General features: G+C 37.3%; 1 protein-coding gene across 2 annotated transcripts in view; it reads right to left on the bottom strand.

The window, feature by feature from the left end:
• Positions 1–75: 75 nt before the first annotated feature.
• Positions 76–25,417, bottom strand: part of Klp98A (kinesin-like protein 98A) — a 56,208-nt gene continuing 30,866 nt past the window's right edge. The window contains exons 11-27 of one of the 2 annotated variants that reach the window (XM_076127124.1): positions 24,942–25,131; positions 24,285–24,459; positions 23,816–23,972; positions 22,923–23,096; positions 16,754–16,879; positions 15,413–15,532; positions 14,843–15,011; positions 14,261–14,393; positions 12,689–12,938; positions 12,262–12,352; positions 11,740–11,891; positions 11,076–11,284; positions 10,425–10,566; positions 10,003–10,051; positions 9,435–9,604; positions 9,020–9,208; positions 76–8,377 (exon numbers count right to left, since the gene is read on the bottom strand). In XM_076127124.1, the coding sequence (XP_075983239.1) occupies positions 8,342–8,377; positions 9,020–9,208; positions 9,435–9,604; positions 10,003–10,051; positions 10,425–10,566; positions 11,076–11,284; positions 11,740–11,891; positions 12,262–12,352; positions 12,689–12,938; positions 14,261–14,393; positions 14,843–15,011; positions 15,413–15,532; positions 16,754–16,879; positions 22,923–23,096; positions 23,816–23,972; positions 24,285–24,459; positions 24,942–25,131 (2,532 nt within the window). In that variant the 3' untranslated portion in view covers positions 76–8,341. Of the gene's footprint in view, positions 8,378–9,019; positions 9,209–9,434; positions 9,605–10,002; positions 10,052–10,424; positions 10,567–11,075; positions 11,285–11,739; positions 11,892–12,261; positions 12,353–12,688; positions 12,939–14,260; positions 14,397–14,842; positions 15,012–15,412; positions 15,533–16,753; positions 16,880–22,922; positions 23,097–23,815; positions 23,973–24,284; positions 24,460–24,941; positions 25,132–25,417 lie in introns of both variants that reach the window. The other variant, XM_076127123.1, reaches the window with a different exon arrangement.

The raw sequence follows: 25,417 nt of genomic DNA, 5'->3' as shown, positions 1-25,417 counted from the left end.
GTTTAATTAATTCTCTCAATTTGATAATTCGCATTACATCGCTAACGTTAAAATATCCGCACATAGCAACAACACGATATTTTATATAAATATGATGACTTACTTTACTTGAACATACACATATTCGGATCAGCATTAATTAGAACATGTTTAGAATATTCGGGAAAAACGCCGCTGGAATCTGCCGCGCCTGAAGGTTTAAACCAAATTGTGACGATCGGACCCGAAGGAGTATCGATTCCTTCCGGTCCGAACGTCACAATTTGGTTTAAACACAAGCCGAACGAGTGCAGTATCTGACTGCCTCCGTGGCGCAGTCGTTAAGGTCACCATGCCGCTACTATTGCGTCGGGAGGTCGAGGGTTCGATTCCCATACTTCGTTCCACAAATAATTGTTTTGGGGGTGGTTGTGCTTTGTGTCCGCTGTTTGTATGTTTGTAAAAGTCCCCGTAACACAATAGCTATTCTTAGAAGTTGACTATAAAAATAAAATGTTACTTCAAGTAGGTTTTGTTTGTTCGATAAATACTAGCGAACCGACCGTCCCGACTATAATATGTAAGAAACCTTATTTTTCACCTAACTTTCACGCAGTAGTTGACAATACAAAGCTATAATTTATCAATAACTACTTTACTCATAAACGTTTACTTCTAATTAATTAAACTTTCGTCTTTTTCACTCATAGATAGTTTTATACTAGAGTGAAAGAGACAAAACGTTTATAAACTGATCCGTGTTGAAACGTCGTTTATAAGGCAGTAAATCTTATGTTGCATGTTCATTATCTAATATCATAAAGGAATGAATGCGGTTATGTATTTTATGACGAAGACAACTTGCATTCCGAGGTAAATATGATTGAGTTGATTCCGTATAATGAAATATAATTATCAATCAACATCAGTGAATTATTTAGTGTATAGGGCTCAAGACATTAGTTATCTCAAAATTTCCTAAAACATGGCAACATTATATTTTTTTGTTTCAATCAAAACAACTCCCGTACTTAGAATTGCTCGTATCGCGGGGATTTTTATAAACTTACAAACAACAGATACAAAGTACTTACACACACAAAACAACTATTTACGCGTAAATATTTGTTCCGAATCCACAACCTCCTGACGCACTGGTAGTAGCATGGCTACCATAACCTTTGCGCCATAGACGCTGTCAATTAAGAAATCTTTATTATTTACGCAAAAAAAAAACATGAAATATTTAATTTACACATACATAAAAAAATATATTTGTCTATTGTGAGTTAAAACTGTGAATTGACTTGATAAAAACTATTAATTACTTGTACATAAAATGTAAGTCATCATATTTATTTGTAGAATAACAATTATTACACATTTTAATTGAAAAAAAATTGTAAATCTTACAATGTATGCGCAGTATAAGATTTTATCAATGTTGATAGACATGACACTTGCTAACTCGTCGGGCGGCGAGGATTTAGGCCTAGGCAAAGCTTGTATGAACTAAAAATAATAATAGGCAAGCAGCCGTTAGGTAGTGGGATATGTTATCCCGTTTCTAAGAGTAGAGCTTCGATAATTATAGCTCAAACAATAATCTCCTCTAGGTACAGTATCGAGTCGAAACTCAAACTCATTGGTTCGTACAAATGTTAAATCGTAGTTTTAAATTTCAAACTAACGCATGATTGAACGCTAATTTAAAGTGAAACTATTAGAATTGTTAAATGTAGATTTTGAGACACCGAATTTAATTTTTGACTTAATACTGACGGGAGTAGGCCTGCTGTACCTAGAGGATAAAGGAAAATATTGTTTGAGCTCTAAATCTCTGAGCTCTAATCTAAGAAATGGGAAGACATGCCTCTATTAGTGTTGGCTACTTACCTGCAGTTCTATTTAATGAAACCTCTTACGGTTACAGCCCACATCTTCATCATCAACATAGATAAAACTTATACATTTAGTTCCGCTAGCTAAGAGGCCTTACAACTCGGTGACGTATTAAAATAATGGACACTCTCATTTATTCATTAATAAATTCATTACTTATCACTATCAAATAAATAATTGATTTATACAAATTTAATCGTAACTTAGTAATTAATTGAGAAAACGCTATTTTGGTGTTTAATACCTATTGTTTTTAAATTAAATGTGCATATGCAAAATGAAGTATAAAAAACAATTATAATATACCATTGAAACTTGTTCTACGGATTAATAATATATTATATAAATTGATGATATAATGACAATTAAACGTATTTAATGTTACGTTTAGTTATCATCAACATATTGCCGCAAAACAAATATTAATTTGTACTAAAAATATATTTTGTATGAACGCACTACGATATACGTATAACTACTTAGGTATATATTTAAAATTTTAGACATTTATTTTTGGATCTATCTACAAGGCCGTACCGTCTATGGGGTTGGCTATTAAGCCGATATATTAGATATTTTCTTCACAAATTAAAGCAATAAATAAATAATATTTCATTATGTAAGAAATACAAAAAAAATAAAGAAAATAACGCAAAGCTAAGCGTATTTCACTTTAAACAAGAATTAATTAAGAATAAAACAAAGAATTTTATTTTTATGTGAGCTACCAGATCATATTTTCAAAAATATTTTATTGTCGAGGGTAGTCACAGTAATTTATTATTTAAGAAGGGCAACACTGGAGCATAAACTATAGAATTATAGTTTTAATATAACCAATGTTACAAAGATGTACGATAAATGGATCGTAAAACTCGAATTAAGGCATCACTAGTTAAAAAACCGGTACAATTTCTAGTGAATATGTAAGTCATATTAAAATTTAATGACGTCACAGTAAAAAGCTCACGATAATCTAGTACGCATGCGATATGGCTTTCTGTTAATAGATGAAAGCTCACAGAAGCGATACACTCGTGAAAATATTATTTTTATATTTATAAAAATAATTAAACAAAGTCACTAAAATTATACAAGAAAATAGAATTTTCTAAATAAAAACATCTGTCCGTCTTTTAAAATAAAAAACAAATAAATTTTAAATATTAAATTATATGTTTGTGAGAGAATTACAACACCCTGTAATAGTTAGTACGTTAATAAGACACCTACAGCGAAAGCTCTTTGCTTTAAAATAAACAAAAAAAAACATACTAAGACAAATTTCATCACGACAGTATTTTAAGAAGTACTGGTAGAGGTGTATTACACATACCAAGGTGTACCAATCTCATTAAAAACATAAAATAATTTGGAAAAATTCTATTACTCTAAGAGCCTTTTTTTACCCGACTGCGAGATACAAAGAAGGGTTATGTTCCATCATCGAATAACTAAGAACAGAAATAATTTGACATTATTGGCAGAATGGCAGAAAAAGCTGCACACATTTTCAATCTGTCCAAAATGTCAAAATATCTGAATAAAATTGAGGCTATTAAAAATGTTGCTAAATGTTGTTAGTAAATAAATAATAGTCACAACCAACAGCGTTTGAAATAAACTAAATTGTCTTTTAGATATAAATTAAAAAAGAAAACAAACTCGACTAAGTTTCCGGAACTATCGATAAAAATTGACTGCTACATTTAAAAGTTGCTTAAATCATAGTTTAGCAAAACACTATATTTTTTCTTAATAATAATATTTTTTAGAAAATAGTGTAGCTAAAATTAATTGTTGATATATGTAGGCATATATAGGCCTTTTTAATTATAGGCCAATTAGTAAAGAACACTTAAAGGTCAATTATCTGGAAAGCACTTGAAAGCTAATAAAAGTAACTTAGAACTTGTAAAATAACATTTTGTAATTAATTTCCTAAAATATCTTTTTACAAAGGTTCTGTCTTGTAGTTACTGAAAATATATTATAGAATTTTTATTTTCTTTTCTACTTGTAGTATGTTTATATATCCGATTTTTTCACTGAAAATCTGTCAAAATTATAATTGATATTGTAATACGGGAATTGGTGACAGACGCACTTAATAAGTATCAAATTATACCTTAACTGTTTTACCCCCGGTTTCTGAGGTACATTTAACTGTAATTTATATGTACAATAGCGTTTTTTTATTAAAAGCTATTGAATAGATAAACTACCGCTAAATGAACCTCAGAAACCGAGAGTTACTAATAAGCGTAGCATAAGCACGGATTAGTATTTATCAATATTTTGTCCCTTTCAATCAAGTCGAAACGTATTGTGATAGAAAAAGACAAGACACTAAAAAAAGAGATTTACACGGCACGATTTCCACCACGTTAGACGCTTGACAAAACGGATTATCAAAGCTTGCATTTTGTCGCTTGCAATCTAGCCGAATACCAAGAAGACGGTCGCTTTTCACCACGCAGCAAAAATCGTGTGCCTTTCAAATCCCCGTTTAAAACCCACATAACCGAAGCTTACGCGAAGGTTACTAGTAACATAGAGCCTGTATAAACTTGATACTATTGTATTTAATTTATTACATAGTCTAATATATACTTGTCAAGGCAGCAGCTATGTATCTACATGATATTGTCGTTCAACACGCGATGGTCAGTATATCACATTTAATTATAACCTACGTTATTTTATATTGTGTGTGGAGTCAGCGAGACTTTGTGGATTTGTATTGGAAGCCAAAAGCCTAACGATTAAAAGATTTAGGTGCAAAAATAGTCGATTACTGACTCACTTGTAGCTTTACAACTACCTAGGTATCTTCTGGCTATAAGATATCTTTTAGTTTCTTACTTCTTAGAGAGAGTTTAAGTATTTTGATAGGAGAACTAGTGAATCTATTGGAAACGACAAACTCAGACCACCCATATTGACAGTCAATGAATACGCAATACGCTGTATTCTGCAATATTATTGATCGTCATTTTAGGTGTATTTGAAGAGCAAAAATGAATAAAAATGTCAAATTAGAAAAGTTATAGGTGTTAAATAAAGTATCGAAAAGTCCTTAGGCTTTTGGCTTACTAAAAAACTAACCTATTTGTCAATAATTAAACTAAAAATTGTGCATGTTAGTGTAACTAAAAGTTAAAACAAGCATATTCAGTACAATTGATATAACACTAATATTTAACTAACTTCGATTAACGAAGACTAAATTTACGGAACTCGCCACGTGAAAAAATATATTTACTATACAAATCTGGGTGCTTTATACAGGTCTTACGTATAGAGACACTGTACAGTGAACTAGACTACGAAGCCGAGGTTAAGAAAATGTATGAATGGGACAGATGACTTAGTGGCCTTCTTTAGGTCTTGTCGTTTGCGCTGAATATAGACATAGGCTCAAAAGGCAAGAAAGGGCCTTCTCGGCCCTTCTCAGCCTTGGAAATAAGCCTAGAACTTTCTTAAAGACTTTCGTTCTATAGGCAAATTAACTGTTTTTCATTCAGTTCAAAATTCAGCTGTACAGCACACCTTGAAAAAGACATCCAGACAGACCTTTTTAAAATGATCTATTCCAATACATAAATTTTCCAGATCCCCGACAATCCTTCTAAAGATTAGTAAAACCTATCAATTTTAATAGTTGAGCTTCCCTGGTTTTAACCAGTAATGAACTACGAACACTCATATTAGTAACTATTTAGTTCACTGTAGAAAAAACCTTTCAAAGACTCACTAATATAATGACATTTTATGTCAACAAATACAAGTAAGTCTGATAGATGGCATTAGTTACACATCTAGAAGTTGTTAGCTCTCACAACTAGATGGCGCTAGTGTCTCTAACCGTAAAATGGGGGGAATGTCCTCTAATGACGGAAACGGAAACGAAGTACTTATAAACTAATCATTGCACGATATACAAAACATCACTTGATATACATATAGGTAATATAAAAACGATATGTTTTTAAGGAAATAAGAATAAAATTTAGTTGTTTGATGGTAATGATGTCTAAGGATGACAGCTGTTGGTGAATTTTATAATATTGAACAAAACCTTGTGTAAGTACCGACTTCATAACATGCTTTGCACTATAGAAAGTTTTACAATAAGTTAGTAATTTACCAAATGCTGCTGTAATCCCTGTTAAATAAGGTAAAACCTCTATTTCTTTTATAGTTTTACTACATAACATTATTTTATTAAATGGAATAAAGTTCACCATTGGTCCTGCCATTCGGTACTTAGAAAACATTTCCAACAAACACCTAAATAGGCCTTTTAATTTAGTAAATGGACAAAACATCATGGTGACTTTTTCTTTACCTTTCGAAAGAAAGAGACAACATAATATTTTTGTATTCTTACTTGTTAAAAAAACAGGCCGTTAGAGTAACAATATTAAGGCTCTATTTCACCTCTTATAGATAAGTATTAGATAGTTTATCAAACAGAAGTTTGACAGATATTCTTTTATTTATATTTACTTTTAAAAAAGACATCTCCCGCACTAAGAAATTGTTCTTGTGTCGCGGGAACTTTTACAAACATACAAACAACGGACACAAAGCACAACCAGACCCGAATCAATTATTTGTGGATCACATAAATAATTGTTTCGTGTAAGAATCGAGGCCGCGACCTCCCGTCGCAATGGTTGCGGCGTGGTGACCTTAACCACTGCGCCATTCATTTGCTATCTCTTAATTAACAGATAGGTTATCTAACACTTATTTATAAGCTGTGAAAGCGTGCACGCACTACGTATACGTATATATACGTGCACGCAGTACACAACGAGCCTTTAAAACATACAATATATAAAAACAAATGTCTTTTAGAGAATGGAACAGATAATATAATAATAAACTAATGCGTGAGTATTTACTAAGTCAAAGAAAACTGTCAGTCATTACATTTTACTGAAAAAACGCACTCGATTCTTAGTACTTTTATAACGTGTATTGTATATTTTTTTGTAGAAATCAGTGAAGTTAAGCAACATTTGACGCAGTCATTATATGGATGGGTATACATTGAGACTTTGAGAGCCGAATGTCTTCGTTCTAAGATACGTAAATGTCGATTTTTTGCAATCATTATATAAAAAGCTATATTGGTCTAAATACTACTGCTACATATAATTTCGTTTACAAAATAATTAAGATATTTTTGAAATGTGATTTATACTAATTATGCACTTAATGAACACAATAGGCTTAGTTATTCATTTCGTCAACAATTTATCCGTAGGAACAAAAATAAGTGCATATTGGAAGACATCAAAATGTTGGAAACACAAGTTGTTCGAAAACCTCATGAATTAATGACAGCCGATTATAATTACGTATCTTCTGCCCGTTTTCTGAGTAAATTTAGCGGTAGTTATCTATGCAATAGCGTTTTTTATATGAGTTTAAACGCTATTGAATAGATAAACTACCGCTAAATGTACCTTCGAAACCGCGAGTTATAAACTACTTACATATACAACTCAATAACTGCATCGATTTTATGCTAACCTTGCCGATTGCTTGAAATATATGAACTCTAGTATACGCTACATACACGTATACGTTCACTACGTACGCATACGTACACGTACACGTTATAAAAGTACTAGTACGAGTGCGTCACTACAGTACGTAGTATCATCAAGGACACCCCTACTATACATACATACAACTGATATAGAAGGCACCCGTGGTCGCGCCTCGCTCGCGCCGCTCAACACCCGCTCTTATAACACTGGACCTTTATACGCTCACAAATCATATTTGTTTTTATTACGTGCTAAGGCAGGCTGGTCTATTGTACTCGCTATTACAAACGTCCGAACTAATGTGCGGTTTTTGAGTACATTTAGTAGTAGTTTATCTATTCAATAGTGTTTTTTATATGAGGTTGAATGCTATTGAATAGATAAACTACTGTTAAATGTAACAAAAAGTCATGTCAATTTATTGGAATCTCTCTCTCGCACTCACACATTGTCACATGTCTATGTTTTTTATGCCGTAATTCGCACGTTCGTAACGGCCTTAGTACATTTTTAAACTCTCGCGACTTGTACACCATAAAATTATAATGCAAAGAGTCTTACACGCGTTTGAAAATTTCATACATTGTTTGATGTAATTCGATCGAAACGTCGGGTAAACAAGTAAGGTATCCTAACCTTTAATTTTCAATCGCGTTTAAGACCCGTTGCATTATAACATTAGGGTTAAGTACAGTTTGAAAGTGGAGTTGTGTCTGTGAGCACGTACGTAGAGCGGTGGTGCGCTACCGGCGGCGGCGCGTGGCGCAGAGGTACAGCAGCAGCGCGGCCAGCGCCAGGCAGTGGTACAGCAGCGCGGCGGCGGCGCCCAGCACGCGCAGCAGCGCGCCGCCCGAGCGCAGCAGCGCGCGCAGCGTGGCGAGCTCCGCCGGACATCATCCCGTGCCGCACTTGCCGCTCTCGAACACGCCCTGCACACACACTTACAACCTCACACACACACCAAACATGCATACACTTAGCCTAACACACTAATTAAGTCTATTAAGGCATATTAGCCCGCTTTACACACACACTCTATCGAATAAAACAACAATCGCGAGTGAAAAAGCGCGCGTGTAAGGGAAAGGGAAAGACCACACGCCGCGCACATCTGTCAAACCCGCGAAGAGCGCGCTGCTTTCCCGCGCGTAATCCTGTACGCTCCTAAGAACATGCGATACAGTGTATGTTTAAAAGCGGCTATTGCGTTATCCTGAACCGCTTGCGATAATGGATAGTACATGGTTATGCAGTATTTCTGTATATTGTACTCATCGACGCGGTTTTCACTACCGTATACCGTTACCGTCTTGTGGTAATGAATACCACTAGGGTGCACGGTTCTTCCTCCCACGTCATGGATAGGAAGGGTAACGTTCGGAACTATCGATCTTTCCAAAACTGAATTTAAAACTTCAATTACATTGTCATTGTCATTCGACCAGCCGGCAGTTTTGTTTTGACCGACCCGAAGTGGAAATCTCGAGCACTGTGGTTGGTGGATTCGCGCTCCACTCCATTTTGCTCTGCCGAGTTATGCTAGACATGCACCCTAACAGAAGTTAACATACCTTTCTAAAAAAGGGTGAGAATGTGACGAGCGCGTCCCGTGTGAGCGGCTTGTCGTAGAAGGGGCAGCGCTTGTCGGCGGAGACCACGGTGAGCAGGCGGCGCAGGAACTGCTCCAGCTGCGCGCGCCGGGCCCGCGCCACCGCCTCCGACGACCACAGCTGGCGCGCCGGGAACGGGATCGACGCCACCTGCACCACCAACATATGTTTAACTCTCGCCCGCGTGGTTTGTGACTTAGGACAGAACCTTTATGAGCGGATGCCTACGTCATAACATTTACCTGCGTGCTAATTTTCATCCCGATCCGTCCAGTGGTTTGGGTTGAGCGTTCATGTCAATCAGTCATTCACCATTGAGTTAAATATATTGAGATATAATATAATGTCGTATATTAATAGGAAAAGTATACGCTACCTTGGGTCCGTAGAGCCTGCGCATGGTGAGGTAGAGGTCGCGGAACCGCCGGTACCTCCGCAGCAGCAGCCAGCGCACGTGGTCGCCCAGCACGATGCGCACCTCGTACTCGTGGTGCGTGCTCGCGCCCGCGCCGCGCGTCACCCAGCCCGGGATGTGCACCACCGTGTCTGCACCACACATGCATTTATTTAAATACATATATAAAATCAATCATGCTTCTTTGTTTTACGTATACAGAGATGAGAGAACAAAAAACGCCACTTGCTACGATCCCTACAAACTTTCCTTGCTTCACTCACATGCGTACATCTTGTCATATAGGACCGATATTACTACGACACACATTACTATTAGCATAATAAGTCCTGTTAATCTTCCGGCTAAGCATGAAAGTATAGAAGTAGGAGAGTTCCTTAGTAATGCAATTAACGGAAATTGACATCACTCATGTGCCAGGCCGAAGTGCTAGTTGTCTTTTAAATAATAAAGAAATCTCAATCATTGAGCTACCACAGCTTTTAAGTTTTAAAGTAATTAATGAAAATATAGAAATAACAGTACTTACTAAAGTCTATAGGATGCGTTAATCCAGGGTATATCGTGGGATCTTCTGGCTGTAACAATGAAAGAACGATAAAATTTAATACCTAATTAAACAAAAAACTTTAAAAAAGCGAATGTCTTATCTTTCTATTAGACCCGAGAGGTAGTGTACGCGACTACTGGTCTCAGTTTCAACTCACGAAATAAAACGTATATATTTTTCACAATTTCTGTTGAAATTTTCTCACCAAGCTCATGTCAACCGTATTTTAGCCGTTTTGGCTGAGCTGATTTTCGGAAAAAGAAAGATCATTTTTTATTTATTAAATATACAAAATGAACTATCTCCGAAAATGGGTTTGGGGAGATTGGGTCACTGGTTTTGCCGTAAAATTGAACGTTCATAGAATATCTTTATATAACTCGTAATTGCTATATATTTACCGGTACATTAAGTTGCACGAGTCGTCGCTCGGCGTTGTTGTGCTGGGCGCGGTGCAGCGGGTCGTCCCACGCGGACTCGTGCGGCAGCTCGTCGTTCGACGTCGACACGTTGTCCGACCCCTCCAGCTCTTGCTCTTTTAACCTTAACACAATAACAGAATAGACAATATTAGTTTGATTGTGAAAAATATATTTACAAGGTCTCATAGAAGCTTGGAGATTTATTTTTGAAATAGTGTCTGATCGCGGATATGTTTTTATTTATCTCCGAGTTTTCGCGCCTGTATCAAGTCCGCGTCAAAGATGATTTACCATACTGATGATTTACTAATCGGATTGAGCGCAACTAGAAATAAATCTTAATGAATGAAACATGCAAAACTTGGTAACCGCTCAATAATATAATTTATTTGACTGCTTCCTTGCTTTGGAGGGCATGAAAGTTATTAATACGGATCTTAAATAAGTTTTTAAACCATATGTAAGGTCTTCTAGGGTCTTAAAAACTTTAACATTAAGACAGTTAACTTTAACCAACAAAGTTAAATGATTACGTGTATATAGTGGTTTTACCTTTGTAATAGGAGGTTCAATCTATGTAAATAGGGGTTATGCAATAGGGGGGCATGCCGATGTAATATGGGGTCATACCTATGCAGTAAGGGGTCAACAACATGTCCGTTCTCATTAGGCTCGTCGTTCTCCTCGGTGGCGACCTGCATGTCGCTCTCGGAGAGCGTGAGCGAGGGGGTCTCCTGTATGGGGGTCACCATCATGGGCCGCCGCGACTGCGTGTCGAAGAACGAGTACTGCAGCGCCATCTCTAGCCGCACGTATTTCTTTTGTAAGTCTTGGAGCACCTGCGAACAGATATGATTATTTAATTTTAAATGAAAGGTTTTTTTTGTGAAAAGGATAACCTCCTAAGTAGGCAATCGATTTATTTAGGAACTTAAACCTCCGATTCCGCTCTTGAGCAATTTTGTTTAATGGGCGGTAGTTTATAATATTACTGATCACAAGTCAGAGTTTCAGTTTAGTCATAGGTTCGATTAGAAGTAGGTGCAATGGTTTGTGTTCTAACAATTTATTTCTGTAATGTTCACATTATTAGTTTTATTACATGCCCAGTATAAACGGCAATAGGATCGTTCTTACATAGGACTAACGAAATTCTGTCTACGCCACCAAGAGATTATAAAAAGATAAAAAATTAACATTAAAGCCACTAGAAACATATAAACTGTAAGGTCACACTGTACGAAGTTTACGCAATAAAAGGTATTTTGATTTTCAAATAAATCATGTAACTAACCGCAATCTGTCTGTTGAGTTCTTCCTTGGAGCAGTCGTTCTCCAGCGAGGAGATGACCAGCATCTTCTGCGACGCGATGCGCGAGCACAGGCGCTGCATGGCGCGGAGGGCCTCCACCTCCGTCACCTGGCGACGACCTGTCTTGCCTTCACCTGCGAATAAACAACATTATGTATTGAAGAGCAAGAACTACCATGAAGCACATAATAATATCTGAATATTTATAACTCAAAGGTAAATGACTGACATAGTGATCTATCAACCCACAGCCCAAACTACTGGACGGATCGAGCTAAAATTTGGCATGCAAGTAGATGTTATGACGTAGGCATCCGCTAAGGATTTTGTTCCATTCTACTCTCAAAGAGATAAAATAGGGGATGAAAATTTGTATGTAAATTCTGTCCTAAGTAACAAACCACGTGGACGATGTCGCGGGCAAAAGCTAGTCTAATCAGTTCACTATAGAGGAATGTATTTTAAGTTTGAGTAAAATCGATAAAATATTTATTTGTATTTTACCTGGTATCCTTCTTTTGTACTTGGTTCTCTGGTGGCGTTCTTCTGGAGATCTCTCCACCGAACTGGACGACTGTCCTTCCACTATTCTTGGCTACAACAAAGAATACACATGTTATTACCAAATTCTCCCAGTTTCCACTTTCACTGCATTATTTTTCTACCACCTGTACTTGTTATGTTTTCTAAGTAACATAATAAATAGAATTATCATTATACAGGTATTTTTATTTTCCAATAAAGTATAAATTTTTACTTTTGACTTCAAGACAATTTAAAAATACCTGTTAAATCCATAGCCATTCACTAGATTAAAAAAATTAACATGACGACACATACCTTTTCAGGTTACCCAACTTGATTACATGTGTGAGCATTGAGACAAGACTTAAAATATAAAAGATCAGAGATGAAATAACTGTCAACTTACTTTATGATAGTCCTCAGTGCTGGACATATCATCACTATCATCAGCGGGAACCGGTCCCAGCCGGAACTGAGGCTGCGGGGGCGGCGGCTCCGACTCCTCGGTCTGGGGCAGTGCCGAGCTGTCCGCCGTGGAAGGAGACGGAGCCGCCCAGTCAGGGAACCGCTTGGGTGATGACGTGGCCGTGTGGAACGTCTCTTCAGTGTTCAAGGTCGAGTTCGGTGACGCCAGCGGATCTAGGCTTAAACTAAGACTGAAACAAATGTTTTCATTATTGATTATGGCATTTGGACAATATGTTGATAGTCCAGTCATTTAAGCTTAAATTAGGTAAGAATCTCGGAATTCGAGATACCCAGCTGTAAATCTGTAAATACTTGTATATTGACACCCTAAAAGTTGTCCCAAAACCTACATATGGTAGGGTGTACGCAACTATACAATTTCAAGGTCAAAGGTAACAAAAACCGGTGTTTTGCGCTTTTTTTGTAAATATCTCAGTTCATTTTTTGCTATTTGTATTCATTATCAATATTGTACAGTATAAAATTCTCTACAAATTTTGTTTGAAAACAATTTTTTTACGGCGCGGCGGCGAAACGTTTTCGAGAGATAGGGCGGAGAGCGCGCGGTCACAGGATCATTTCAGGTCAACCGGTGCCTCCGGTCGAAAATGCGCCATATATACCGATAAATCAATGATTATAGATATTTGTCCGCCCTCCATCTCGAAAACGGTTCATAGTAAAAAAAATGTTTTCGAACAAAATTTGTAGAGAATTTTATACTGTACAATATTGATAATGAATACAAATAGCAAAAAATCCATAGGAAATGAGATATTTACAAAAAAAGCGCAAAAAACCGGTTTTTGTGACCTTTGACCTTGAAATTTTTTAGTTGCGTACATCCTACCATATGTAGGTTTTGAGACAACTTTTAGGATGTCAATATACAAGTATTTACAAACTTACAGCTGGGTATCTCGAATTCCGAGGTGAACTTACTGTAATGACTGGACTATGACGTGAAAGTCAATTTAACAATTATTTTATAAATTAACAAAGACAAAATAATTCGATATTGGGTAGGTTATGAGATAAAAAAATCCGTTACTGTACTTTTGTCTAAACTTGAATCGTTTTTATAAATTTTAAATACATTTAAATAGAGTATCGATTATAATTCAAAGACGAACGAAACTTAGCAGGCACGAAAGGTTTGCATAATTCGCGTAATACAAAAAAATAAAACGATTTGACACTATCCATACTAATATTATAAATGCGAAAGTAAATGTCCTGATTGAGCCTCAATCACGCCTAAACTACTGAACCAATTTGCATGAAATTTGGTATAGAGATATTTTGATACCCGAGAAATGACATAGGGTACTTTTACCCCGGGAAAATGACGCATTCCCATGGAAAAATTCAGGGGGCGGACGAAGTCGCGGGTAAAAGCTAGTATTGTATAATATCGAAACTCATAAAAAAGCGTACAAGATACACCTTCAGTATCAATCTCGCTTTAAGCTAAAATGTATGATAATTTGTTGTAAAGTTTAGTGCTCACTTGATCCGCTTGTTCCTGTACTCGTCCCTCTCGTCAGCGGAGAGCGGCTCCAGTACATCCTCGCGAGGAGTCCGCAGCACCAGCTCCGACTTGCTTCTCTTCACGCCGTCCACTGGGGACGCGTCGCCGTTGTCTTCTGGGTACAAGAGACATCACATAGAATCTGGTAAATAACCTGTTTAGACTTGTTTGTGTATGAGTTGCATGCGATGAATAAGCTATAGTCTTGAGGTTTTATTTTTATATTGTCAAGTAATATATGTGATATAAAACCACAACATATTTTAGGGATACGATTTGTCGAATCTAGCCTAATCTAGGTATAATTTACTTGCTTCTTGTTGTAAGAAAACCATACTATTTTCATACCGACCTGAAACAATTGCTTGGAAATAAGTTATTCTGTCTGAATGAATACTATCGCAAACACCTTAATATGAAACCTTTACAATATCGTTATGCAAAAGTCGCTTTTAATTTACAGACATATTATTATTAAATCCGCAAAGACCTCCAGTGTTTGTTTTTTTTTGTGCAAGTTTCTTTTAAAAAAACTAATTACCTATAATTCCACCAGCTTACCTCTAACAGCGCCAGGTCCGAGGTCCGACGCCAGCGCATGCTTGAGCCCCAACTCCTGCGTGCCCAGCAGAGCCAGCTCCGCCTGCAGTCTCTCGATCTTCACCCGGTGTGACGCTACCGACGCCACTCGGCTTTGTAACTCCTCTTCTAATTCTACCAGCTCTTTTTTCTAGACAAAAGAGATTTAAGACTTAGAATAAGAAAGATTTCTGTTTAAATAATCTTAAATTTTCTAAAGAAGATTTTATAATTAGCAGTTTTATACACTACGGCTCAGATATAGCAAATTTATTTTCATTATTCATACCAGTATTAGAAATAACAAAAACTGTTATGCTTTCATAAAATAAACCCCTTGTTTTTGTTGATTTTTTCACGAAAATAGTTGATAGCGGAGTCAAAAATAACCGACCTTTTGAACAAAAGAAAAGGCAAGACATACGAAGTCGCTTCGTTAGCATTAACAACCATGAAAAAAATGTTTTAAACATGTTTGCTGTCAAATGGGCCTGCCGTCATGGGCTAAAGGCGCGATTTATATTTATGAGTGAGTGAGTCTGTGGTACTGACATGTCTCTCGACAGTTTCCTTGATGCTGGTGGCGACCTTGGGCTCGCACTGCTGCAGCAGGTGCATCAGACTCTCCGTGCTCGTCTCCGACGCTGGACTGTCGGGGCTTGGCGTCGAGCTCTGTGAACAGATACACTTAATTATGTCTTCTTGGAATAAGAGAGACTTTGGGTAAGTCCAAAATTGTGTTAGTAGTTGAGTTAGTTTGAAAGGTTTACTAGACTTCATAGAAAGTGACGATTTTAGTTAGTATATTTATGTTAATTTTTTGCATTCAAAGTCCGTATCAATAGACTTCCAACTTGCAAGTACAGTTTAAGAACCCATTCACATACTAAAGTGGGCAATCAAAAGTGTACTTCCAAGATGACACCAGTCTATTAATACGTGCGTAAGTAATTCTTTTGAAAATGTTACTAACTCTTCTGTCTTAAATACAACCTCAATACGGTGCATATAATACTACAAAGATTGGTTGTCGCTCAAGACAGGCACTTGAAAATCTTTAAACTAAATCCGGTACGTATACGTACACTTTATTGAACGTAGCGTACAATAGTACGCATATTTTAATAAAGCTTATCATTTTTTTTATTCGGTTTCAGTTTAGTTTTAAGAAAACAACAAACCTAAGCTACTTTTTCTCAAACAATCAGATGTACATCACAATTGTTTGTCTAAAAAACATCATTAAAATTAAAATATATAAATACTTTCATGCATTTTAGTGGGAATCAAGCAACATAATACATGAGATTATAAGACAGCTATCATGCATCGTTACTAGGTCAAACTAAGGAGATAAAAATAATATAAAACAAGCGATATTATGTACAGTTGGTCGTATAAAAACGTGTATCTTTATATAGAAGTTTCAAATTGAATACAATGACATACTTGAAAACGATTTAAGAATTGTGCATGGAAAGGTTATTGAAGTGGCATTTATAAAGTAAGTTATACAAAAGACGAAATGTGGTCAGGCGGCCCACAAGTTCGACGGACTACCTGGTAAAGGTTGTGGGGCCATTGAATGAGGTAATAGAATGCTCTCGTGGAGCCTATGTCTAGCTATAGAGGTTCTTTGATGATATTTGTTAAATAGAAAATGTATTCTATTGATATATACCGCCACTGCTTTATACAGTTAAGCGATATCTGCTATCGAGACATTATTTATGAAACCTGGTTAGCGTCCTAAGCGTCTTTCATAAATATACGTTTTTGTACTTGACCAGACTTCAAGGATTGAAAATGTCTAACGCTCGTTAATCGTCAGTATCACTATTTATTTTGAGCCACGTTTTCCACAAGACCAACTGTACCAATCTATTTCCTTACCTCATCGAGCCTGCAGCCCTTAGCGAGCAGGTCGGAGACACTGTTGTCGATGTAGGTCTGCAGCGCGGCGCGTTTGTCGTCCACGCGCGACCGCAGCGCGCCCACGTGGCCCTCCTCGCTCGCTGCCTATACCGAGTGCAACCAAAAATTTAAATGAAGCTCTGGATATAACTATCTCACTGTACTTTTTATAAGAGTTTAGAAAATTTTGTGTGAAAGGAATATATTTATCTCACTGTATTTTTGTACTTTTTTTAGTAAAATTTTGGAAAATATTGTTTGTAAGTTAATTAATTTTGAAATAATCATATCATATACTTTATTTCCACTGAAATAGTATTATGTCAAGACATTTGATATTTGGCGATTTTTTGGAAATTAATGAAACTTGTTCCCTTTTAACTTAAGTTTGCATAAGACAGTCGTAAGAAAAAAACGGCATATTATGCACGATTACAGGTTATTTCCAATATAGTAATAAATAATGATGTAACGGGAAAGATTCAAAGCTGTCAATTATATTTTTGTCTTTATGTTTCCTTTTAACGAAATATTACAGAAATTACAGATTTTTTTGTGCTCAATGAGTTCAAATGTAACTAACAGTCTGAATAGAGACACGATAAAGCTAAGTGCTTATAGACATCAGTTCGTGAGATCTACCATATCACAATATAAGCAGAAGAACATGACAAGTGTATAATATATCAATTTAGAACGAAACACTGTCTCTTTCTCACCATATTAAGATGAAAGAGAGGAAAACATTAGTGCTAGTATGATAGTTTAGTCTGTGCAATAGTCGATTACAGTAGAACACAATCCAGAGCTTCGTAGAACATAAAAATAAAAACTAGCGCCACCTATTGGCAGGAACACTTAACGTGGTGAAATAAAATAATATTTAGAGGTTGCTACAGACATATTCGATTCGGCATACTTATCGAACAACAAAATTGAAGCAATTACTGCATTGTGGCTTGTGGCGATCGGGTAGTTCTTTCGGGTCATATCGTCATAATTTCAACATTCAAGCGCATATTATGTCGAGCAGCATTTTTCCCGAACATTCATCTACACATATTCGGTTTTGCCGCCCGGCTAAACCGATTAATGCCGAATTAAATACGTGCGTACCTAACCCCCGGTTTTTGAGGTACATTTAGCGGTAGTTTACCTATTCAATAGCGTTATTTTATATGTTTAAACGCTATTGAATAGATAAACTACCGCTAACTTCAGAAACGGGGGGTAAGTCTGTGCAATAGTTATAAGTACAGTAGAACACAATCTAGAGCTTCGTAAAAAGTAAAAATAAAATCTAGCGCCACCTACCGGCAGGAACATGTAACGCGGTGTAATAAGGCAAGGTATTAAAGACGTCTACACGTGAATGAGCTAACACTAAAAGTGACAAATAGTGTGAATTTTCATAAACAATAATTGCATTGTTTGTGTGAAACAATGTGGTACTTGTTGTTCTCGATCGTGATGAGGTGAGAATATTGTGAGAACATGCATTATATACGTATAATTGGAAGCTAACACTTATTACTAAGACGGGGTTTGTAATTGATGTAAAAGGGATTATAATAGGCATAAAAAAACATATTTTAGATATTTAGATTTTCATAACAGTAATAGAAAACTGTAGACGACATCGAATGATTTCGCCTACACTTTTTGCAAGGTTATCGATGTTATATCATGTCCGTTTTATAGTTGCAAAATGTGTTATTGAGCTTCTTCTAATGTAACGTATCATATTTATTTTAAAAAATGGGTACAATGGATTTATTTTCCATGAAAGTGTGATCCTGGTCCTGTGTGCCAAGTTGCCAGCAATATCTGTTTATTTACGAAAATCTTTCAGTTTACCTAACTGATGATTAAGTTAATTTGTGTTATTTTAATTAACCTCTCAAGCGCCCGGCCACCGTGTCACGGTTGAATGTTCTACCCCCGTCAAGCGTCCCGCCACCGTGGTACGGCAAAACGATCTTGCATTTAAAAAACGTAAAAAAGAAATGCTAAAACTATGTTTATCCCTTTCAAACATATTTGACATTGAAGCTGATGAAACGAGACGACGATCTAATGCACACACTTGAATAAGTGGTTGATACAGGCCAGAGAGCACCTTAAACAACATCTGACCCAACGACATGTTCCTTTATGACCAATATTGTAAATCCTTTTTTTAACTAATTTTAAAGATTTGAGTATATTTTACAGTTGGATTTTAATGTCATTATTCATTAACTACACGATAAGACCTTTCGTCATATTATTTTTTTTGCCTAAAAATATTTTTTAGACTTTCTTCAAACACATGCCTAAAGCACAAAATATTCAGATTAAACCGACTATTGTACTACCACTATCAAATATTATTTGTGGTTTATTTTTTAAATCTATAGCAAATTTAATGTAGATTTCAAATATACAGGGTGTAAAAGACAGTCTACCGAAAACGAAAAAAAAATGATTCTAGACACGATTCTGGTGCTGATGGCGCTGAAAATTTTCATCGCTTTTTTCTTGATTTTTCCGAATTTTTATGCGTTTTTTTTTACATTTTTTGGTATTATTTCGTTAATACTACACAATGCAACATGAATATGAAAAAAAATCCGCCATATTACTGTTTTTCACAAAAAACAGCAATGGATTAAAACAACGTATAAATTTGCTATCAGCTGTTCGGCCAACGACACCGCGCCGGCGGCGGCCGCGACGGTCGACGTCACGCCGCGTACCTACGCGCGCCACACAGACACGATTACGCACACAGCTGTCAGCCTCACACTCACTAGTATGCAGCGTTACTTAGTATTTGTTCTATGTTAAAAATGAAAATTACATAATTATCCCGCTCTCCGATAAAAGGTAAATTCATAAGATTTAAAATGTGTGATATCTTATTATTACACGTACAAATACATACAGAACGACAAAAAATCCTATTGATATTCTCTAGCGCTATAAAAATCTCTAATAAACAATTTAACATGTATTGTCGCTTTGTTCCATTTGTTCTTGCAAAATTTTATTCGATATTTACACGCTCATTCATACTTCATACAAGCGCGGTGCGACTCGAAAAGTAGATGGCCGTAGTGACGCGTGACGCCGCGACCGCGCGTGGATGTTACATAGATGGGATACGGCAAAATGGATGCTAAGCAATTCTCCGGGGATTATGAATTATGATAAGTTAGTTTCTCTGATAAGAATATTAATGGATATTGATTGTTATCATTGTTATGTACCTACATTTTTATGGTTTAATTAAATAAACGTTTCGTGTTTATTTTATTCACTTTAATCTGATTTTATGTTATAAATATCAAAGTATTTTAAACTTACATCAATAATGTTTGTAATGTTATTTGGTATTTGAATAAAACTACAATGCAACGAGTAACAACTGTTACAAGTAAAAATAGTAATGCCACATCAATATTTTATTGAATCTAATCTCTCGCTGGGATCCTAACTCGTCGCTCGTCACCAAATCGGCGGCGCGCGCGCGGACGGCGCGGAGGGAGCGGGTGGCGCGGGCGAGGGGCGGCGAGAGGGAGCGGAGAGGCGCCCGCGCCGGCGGCTCTCTTTGATTAATAGTTCGAGCAATTCGCTCGCGGAAGACGGAAGCTCTTCACCGGTGTCGTTCGTTATGTCCTATTCGTCGTGTCGTGTGTGAACTGTTGTTTATTATTACTTGTTATTGTTCCGGTTTTGAGTGGTTAGTGTTTTTATTGTTATTATTTTTGTTGTTATTGTTTTCGAAGTGCAGTTGTGTTCGTAAATAGGAAGAAATGTTGATGTGTTATGTATGGTGAACCACGTGGAAGTGCACGGCGTGATCTGCACCTGTATCCAAAGGTACTCAAACTCTCGCCATACACCAAGTAATTGCGTTTTGTTTTAGCACTTTCTTATTATTGGTTACATTTTGCTATTATTGTTTGATTTCACGTAAGCCAAGTAGGTACCTAACCTACCTACTTACAATTTTACTATGAGCTATTGTAACATACGGGCCTACTTACGATACCATAAACGATACATAAGATTGTTGTATAATGATAGCGTTGGCCGTTGCATACTAGTGAGCGCATAGACGTGGTGGTACGCGTACGTATGTACCTACGACGCGTCGCGACATGTCGTCGCTCAGCGCGCCGCCGCCGCCAGAAATCTCGTAGGCATGCGCGGAGATACATCGCGTTGTTCACTATACATTGAACGCTCAAAAATGACTAACTCGGGAACCAATCATTTCCGAGAAATATCGTTGGAGTAAATTTCGCGCATACAGTGTCACAAACTTACCAGTAAAGTTTTCGGTTAGCTGTCATTTACACCCTGTATAAGGTATGACTAGGGTGTTAGTATTAAAATATGACGGAATCGGCGCTTAAACGCCAACCGCCAATTCAATTTCGCGCGCCATTTTTGGCCTGGACGCTTAACGGTATATTTGAATTTTGACGTTGGGGCGCTCGAGAGGTTAATAGATGCAGTCATACTATACGACCTATTATTAAGTTAAGCTTATTTCAGCGTTAATTCAATCTATAAAAACAATCATACTAGATTACCTACACACATAAGAATCAATTTTACAACACAAGCTAAGAAAGTGAGATGATCTCACCTTTTCACTCATCAATATACATTCGAGAACAGTTAGTATAAGTGCAGATATAGTTTTTAGGACAATGACACTGTTGATTGCATACAGAGGTGTGACGTAACGCGTAATTAGATCTCGATACAAGACGCGCGCCCCGGAGCCGCTTTCACTCGGAAAACAATTGCACGCAATTATCTTGTGATCATTCCGTTATTATCTGTTTTATTGGCTTTTTATTGATATTTACGTTCATATTAAGATTTATATTGATACTAGCGGACCCGACAGACGTTGTCCTGTCTACACGTTACTAATAGATTAAAAATTAATTAAAAAAACATTGTCCAGCGGACAAATTTGTGAATCTAAACCATCAAAATCGGACCAGTCGTTTAAAAGAAGTTCAGTGACATACACACTTACAGAAGAATTATATATATAAAGATAAAGATGTGTAATGTCAATCAGTTAGTCAGCCTGCGTTAATTCCTGTATTCACCAGTAGATAGTAAATACAAAACACGAAAGTTTAAAAGTTAGATATTTGTAAAGAAAGAAAAATCCCTTATGGGAAGAGAGCATGATTTTGTGTATGTATGAATTTAAATTTATAAGTTAATTATATAATAAAGTATTTTGTCATTTATATTACATAGCTAACGATTTCAGACTGATAATGTTTTGATGGTAATATTTTAAGATTCTAATGTTATTTTTTGTAGATAAAATGTATACAGAAAATGCATCTATTGTTTTTATTTATCGTGTGAAAATTATGTAAATCGTATTCGTTTTGTTTTAAATGTAATCTCAAGTATAATATATCATACTTTAGTTTATTATTTAATTTCTTATGTCTGCTAAACAGCATAAGATAAGTAAAACTTTTGTTTTAATATTAATTAAGAATTGTTAACAAGAAGCTCAATAACACTTTTCTCAGGAGATTTGACGTTGTATACAACAATATAGAAATATTAAAATCTTTTAATACAAATAATCGTAATTTATTCTAAGGGATATTACAAATATATTGTACTTACCTGCAACTTGAAGATCAAAATAAAATAATTGTAAAGTATGTTATACATTTTCTAGCAAAATATTTCGTTACTTCGTTCGCCAGTTATCAAATCATACACGGGCATAACCGTTTACTATACTTACTAGAATTAATTCTCAGGGACTTTTCCTCGGGAATATTTTCTTGTTTTAATTGTACGAAAAAAAAATACATCTTTATGAAAAAAAATAGGGTCACATTTTCAGCCACTGAAAAGGTATATTGTATTTTCATAATCAGTGATGTCTTCATCTCGTTTGGGAGACCGCATAGTGGTATTAGAATTAAGCGTTTCCATGCTTCGGAGGGCAGGTAAAAAGTCGGTCCCGGTTGCTGACAATTAAGATAACAGTCACTAAGCCATGTCAAAGGCCTTTCGGGCGGCTCGAACAACTGAGACATCAGTCGATCAGTAACCATAGGATAGATTTGAAGGGCAAATGTAAACATAGTACATAGGTACTCACAGATCTCGCGTGCGTGTCGCTGAGGTGCGTGAGGCGCTGGCTGCGCTGCGCCAGTTCCCGCTGGCGGCAGCGCAGCGCGCGGCGCCGCTGCGTCCAGCCGCGCTCCAGCGCGCGCCAGTCGCCCGACAGCCGCCGGCACGCGGCCGCGTACTCGCGCTCCATCGCCGAACGCTCCTGTATCACACACATTATGTATCACTGTTGATGTGTGATGAGTGTGATGCTTTAGGAAGGAAAAGAATGGATCTTCTAGGATGCGGTTACCCTAAATCAGAAGACTACAGGCCGGTTCCGGTGGGGTGCATAGCAAAGCCCCCCAACGTCTAGAATAGCAAAAGAGGACGTGACACAAAGGATCAGGAATGGTCGAAGTGTCAGCCAGGCATTAACTGGCACCCCCACCCCTAAGATAGGATAAGATAAGATCTTCGCTATCACTACTAAAAAGTCCCGTAATAAAGTAGAGATACACTTCGGCGTCACTTTGTCGGTCAGAGCAGGCACGAGGATTAGCACGTCTTAAATAACTGTGTTAAAGAATAGCTCTCAGATCTGCAAAATACTACCTAGCACTGCCTCTAAATATCAGCCTAACCTTTCTTTCAAACTATGTTTAAGTCGGCTTCCAGTCTCACCGAATGCAACTAACTATCAGTATTTTACATGGAAGCTAAAAGTAATAATTATCTATAATAGAAATCAATACATAGTTATCAACCTAATAACAATTAACGTGGTATAGTGTGCACGGACCTTACATTTATGTGATAAAATAGATAAACTAGTTTGTCGCGTTATACCTACTTTATGTCTGTATTTACGTTTATAAAAGTCACCACAACACAAGAGCATTCAGTACAAGTTTGTTGCACCCTCTGTCCGCTTGTACTCACCTCGTCTAGTTTCCTCTGCGCCTGCAGCAGCTCCTCTCTCTCGGCGTGCCACCGTCTCTGTCTCTCCTCCTGCTGCAGTAGGAACTGTTGTCTCTCTCGCTCTAACTCCGCGCGCTGAGCTTCTATACGCTCGCAACGGATCTCACTCTCTAAATCACTAGAAATAAGGTTCACAATTTAAAGCATGATCAACCAATCAAGATCTAAAATTGTTTTGCGTGAAAAGCCACTTACAAATGTATGCAAAATATTTTTGTTAAAAGAAATTTTTTTTTCACAAAATAATTTTTTCAACAATACAACAGGATGAATACTCAGAAAAATATTTTCTGCCCTACGTACGAACCTGGGTATTTACGTGTGAAATTCCGTACTCACTTAAGTGCAAAATCATATAGCCTTTCACTCAAACACCAATTCGAAAATCCATTAGTTTATAATCATAAAACAAAATGTTCATAGTACTCACGAGAGCGTAGTATTAAGGTTCTCGGTGCTGGCGGCGAGGTCGGTGGTGGACCAGGACAGCAGCGACAGGCGGGACAGGTTCATGACGGACGCGCTGCCCTCCTGCCGCAGCTTGGCCGCCTCGGCCGGGTCGTTGTAGCGGAACATGTTCGTGCGACCCAGCAGCAGAATACAACCTGGATAACAGTTTTTATTACAGTAACAAAATATGGTCGAAAATAGATGCTATCGAAAAAGAAAATTTTATGCATGCCTAAACGGATCCACCGTTTAGGCATGCAGATTATTTGGCTTAAAATTACCGCAAATTACCTAAAAGTACCGCATCTGAGAGTTGTTAGTAAACGGCTTTACAGGTAGTGGCACTACTGAATCGTGTCTTACATTGAAAGCATGTTCAATAAGTTTAAAAAAAAACAGGCTATAACAAAAAAAATTGAAGTAAGCTAAGTTTAAAGAAGCCTTCGTGTAGTTTTGTTTCTAATTGCAACGGTCATTCTGCACGTTCAGTATAACAATTGCCTACATTTAGTACAATCTAACTGCGAGCGTTATATGTTTTAAATCGCTGGTATTTTTTGTAATAAAGTTTGTCGATATCTATTCTGTTGTCGATAATCGATAGCAGTAGGATATAGGTCGAGTTTGTGGCCAGTACCTTGGCTGAGCTTGGCGGGCTTGTCGATGAGCACGGTGTTGAGCCAGCACTGCGCGCCGGCGCACGGCTGCAGCGTGGCCGTGCCGGCCGCCAGCGTCACGCGGCAGTGCAGCGGCAGCACGCCCGCGCCGCTCAGCACGATGTCGGGCGTGGGGCTGTACTCCGCGCTGCCGATCAGCGTCTCGCCTTCCTGTATACACAGCACACATTAGTTATATACTGAGGTGACGAAATAGGTCGTGGCAATGGTATGGGGGACAGGGGACAGGGAACAGGGAATAGGGGACGGGGGATTGGGGGGACGGGACACAAGACGGGACGGGAGACAGAGTATAAGGTACATAGGACGTGGGACAGGGAACAGGGGATAGGTGACAGGTGACAGGGTACAAAGTACAGTACCCAGGGTAAAAGGTCCGGTTTCTAGGGTACACAGACCGTATCCAAGGTACAGTGTTCAGGGACCCGTGCCAAGT

The sequence above is a fragment of the Anticarsia gemmatalis genome, chromosome 19, assembly GCF_050436995.1.
Source record: "Anticarsia gemmatalis isolate Benzon Research Colony breed Stoneville strain chromosome 19, ilAntGemm2 primary, whole genome shotgun sequence".
NCBI classification, from domain to species: domain Eukaryota; kingdom Metazoa; phylum Arthropoda; class Insecta; order Lepidoptera; family Erebidae; genus Anticarsia; species Anticarsia gemmatalis.
This window is presented reverse-complemented; position numbering and strand designations above follow the sequence as displayed.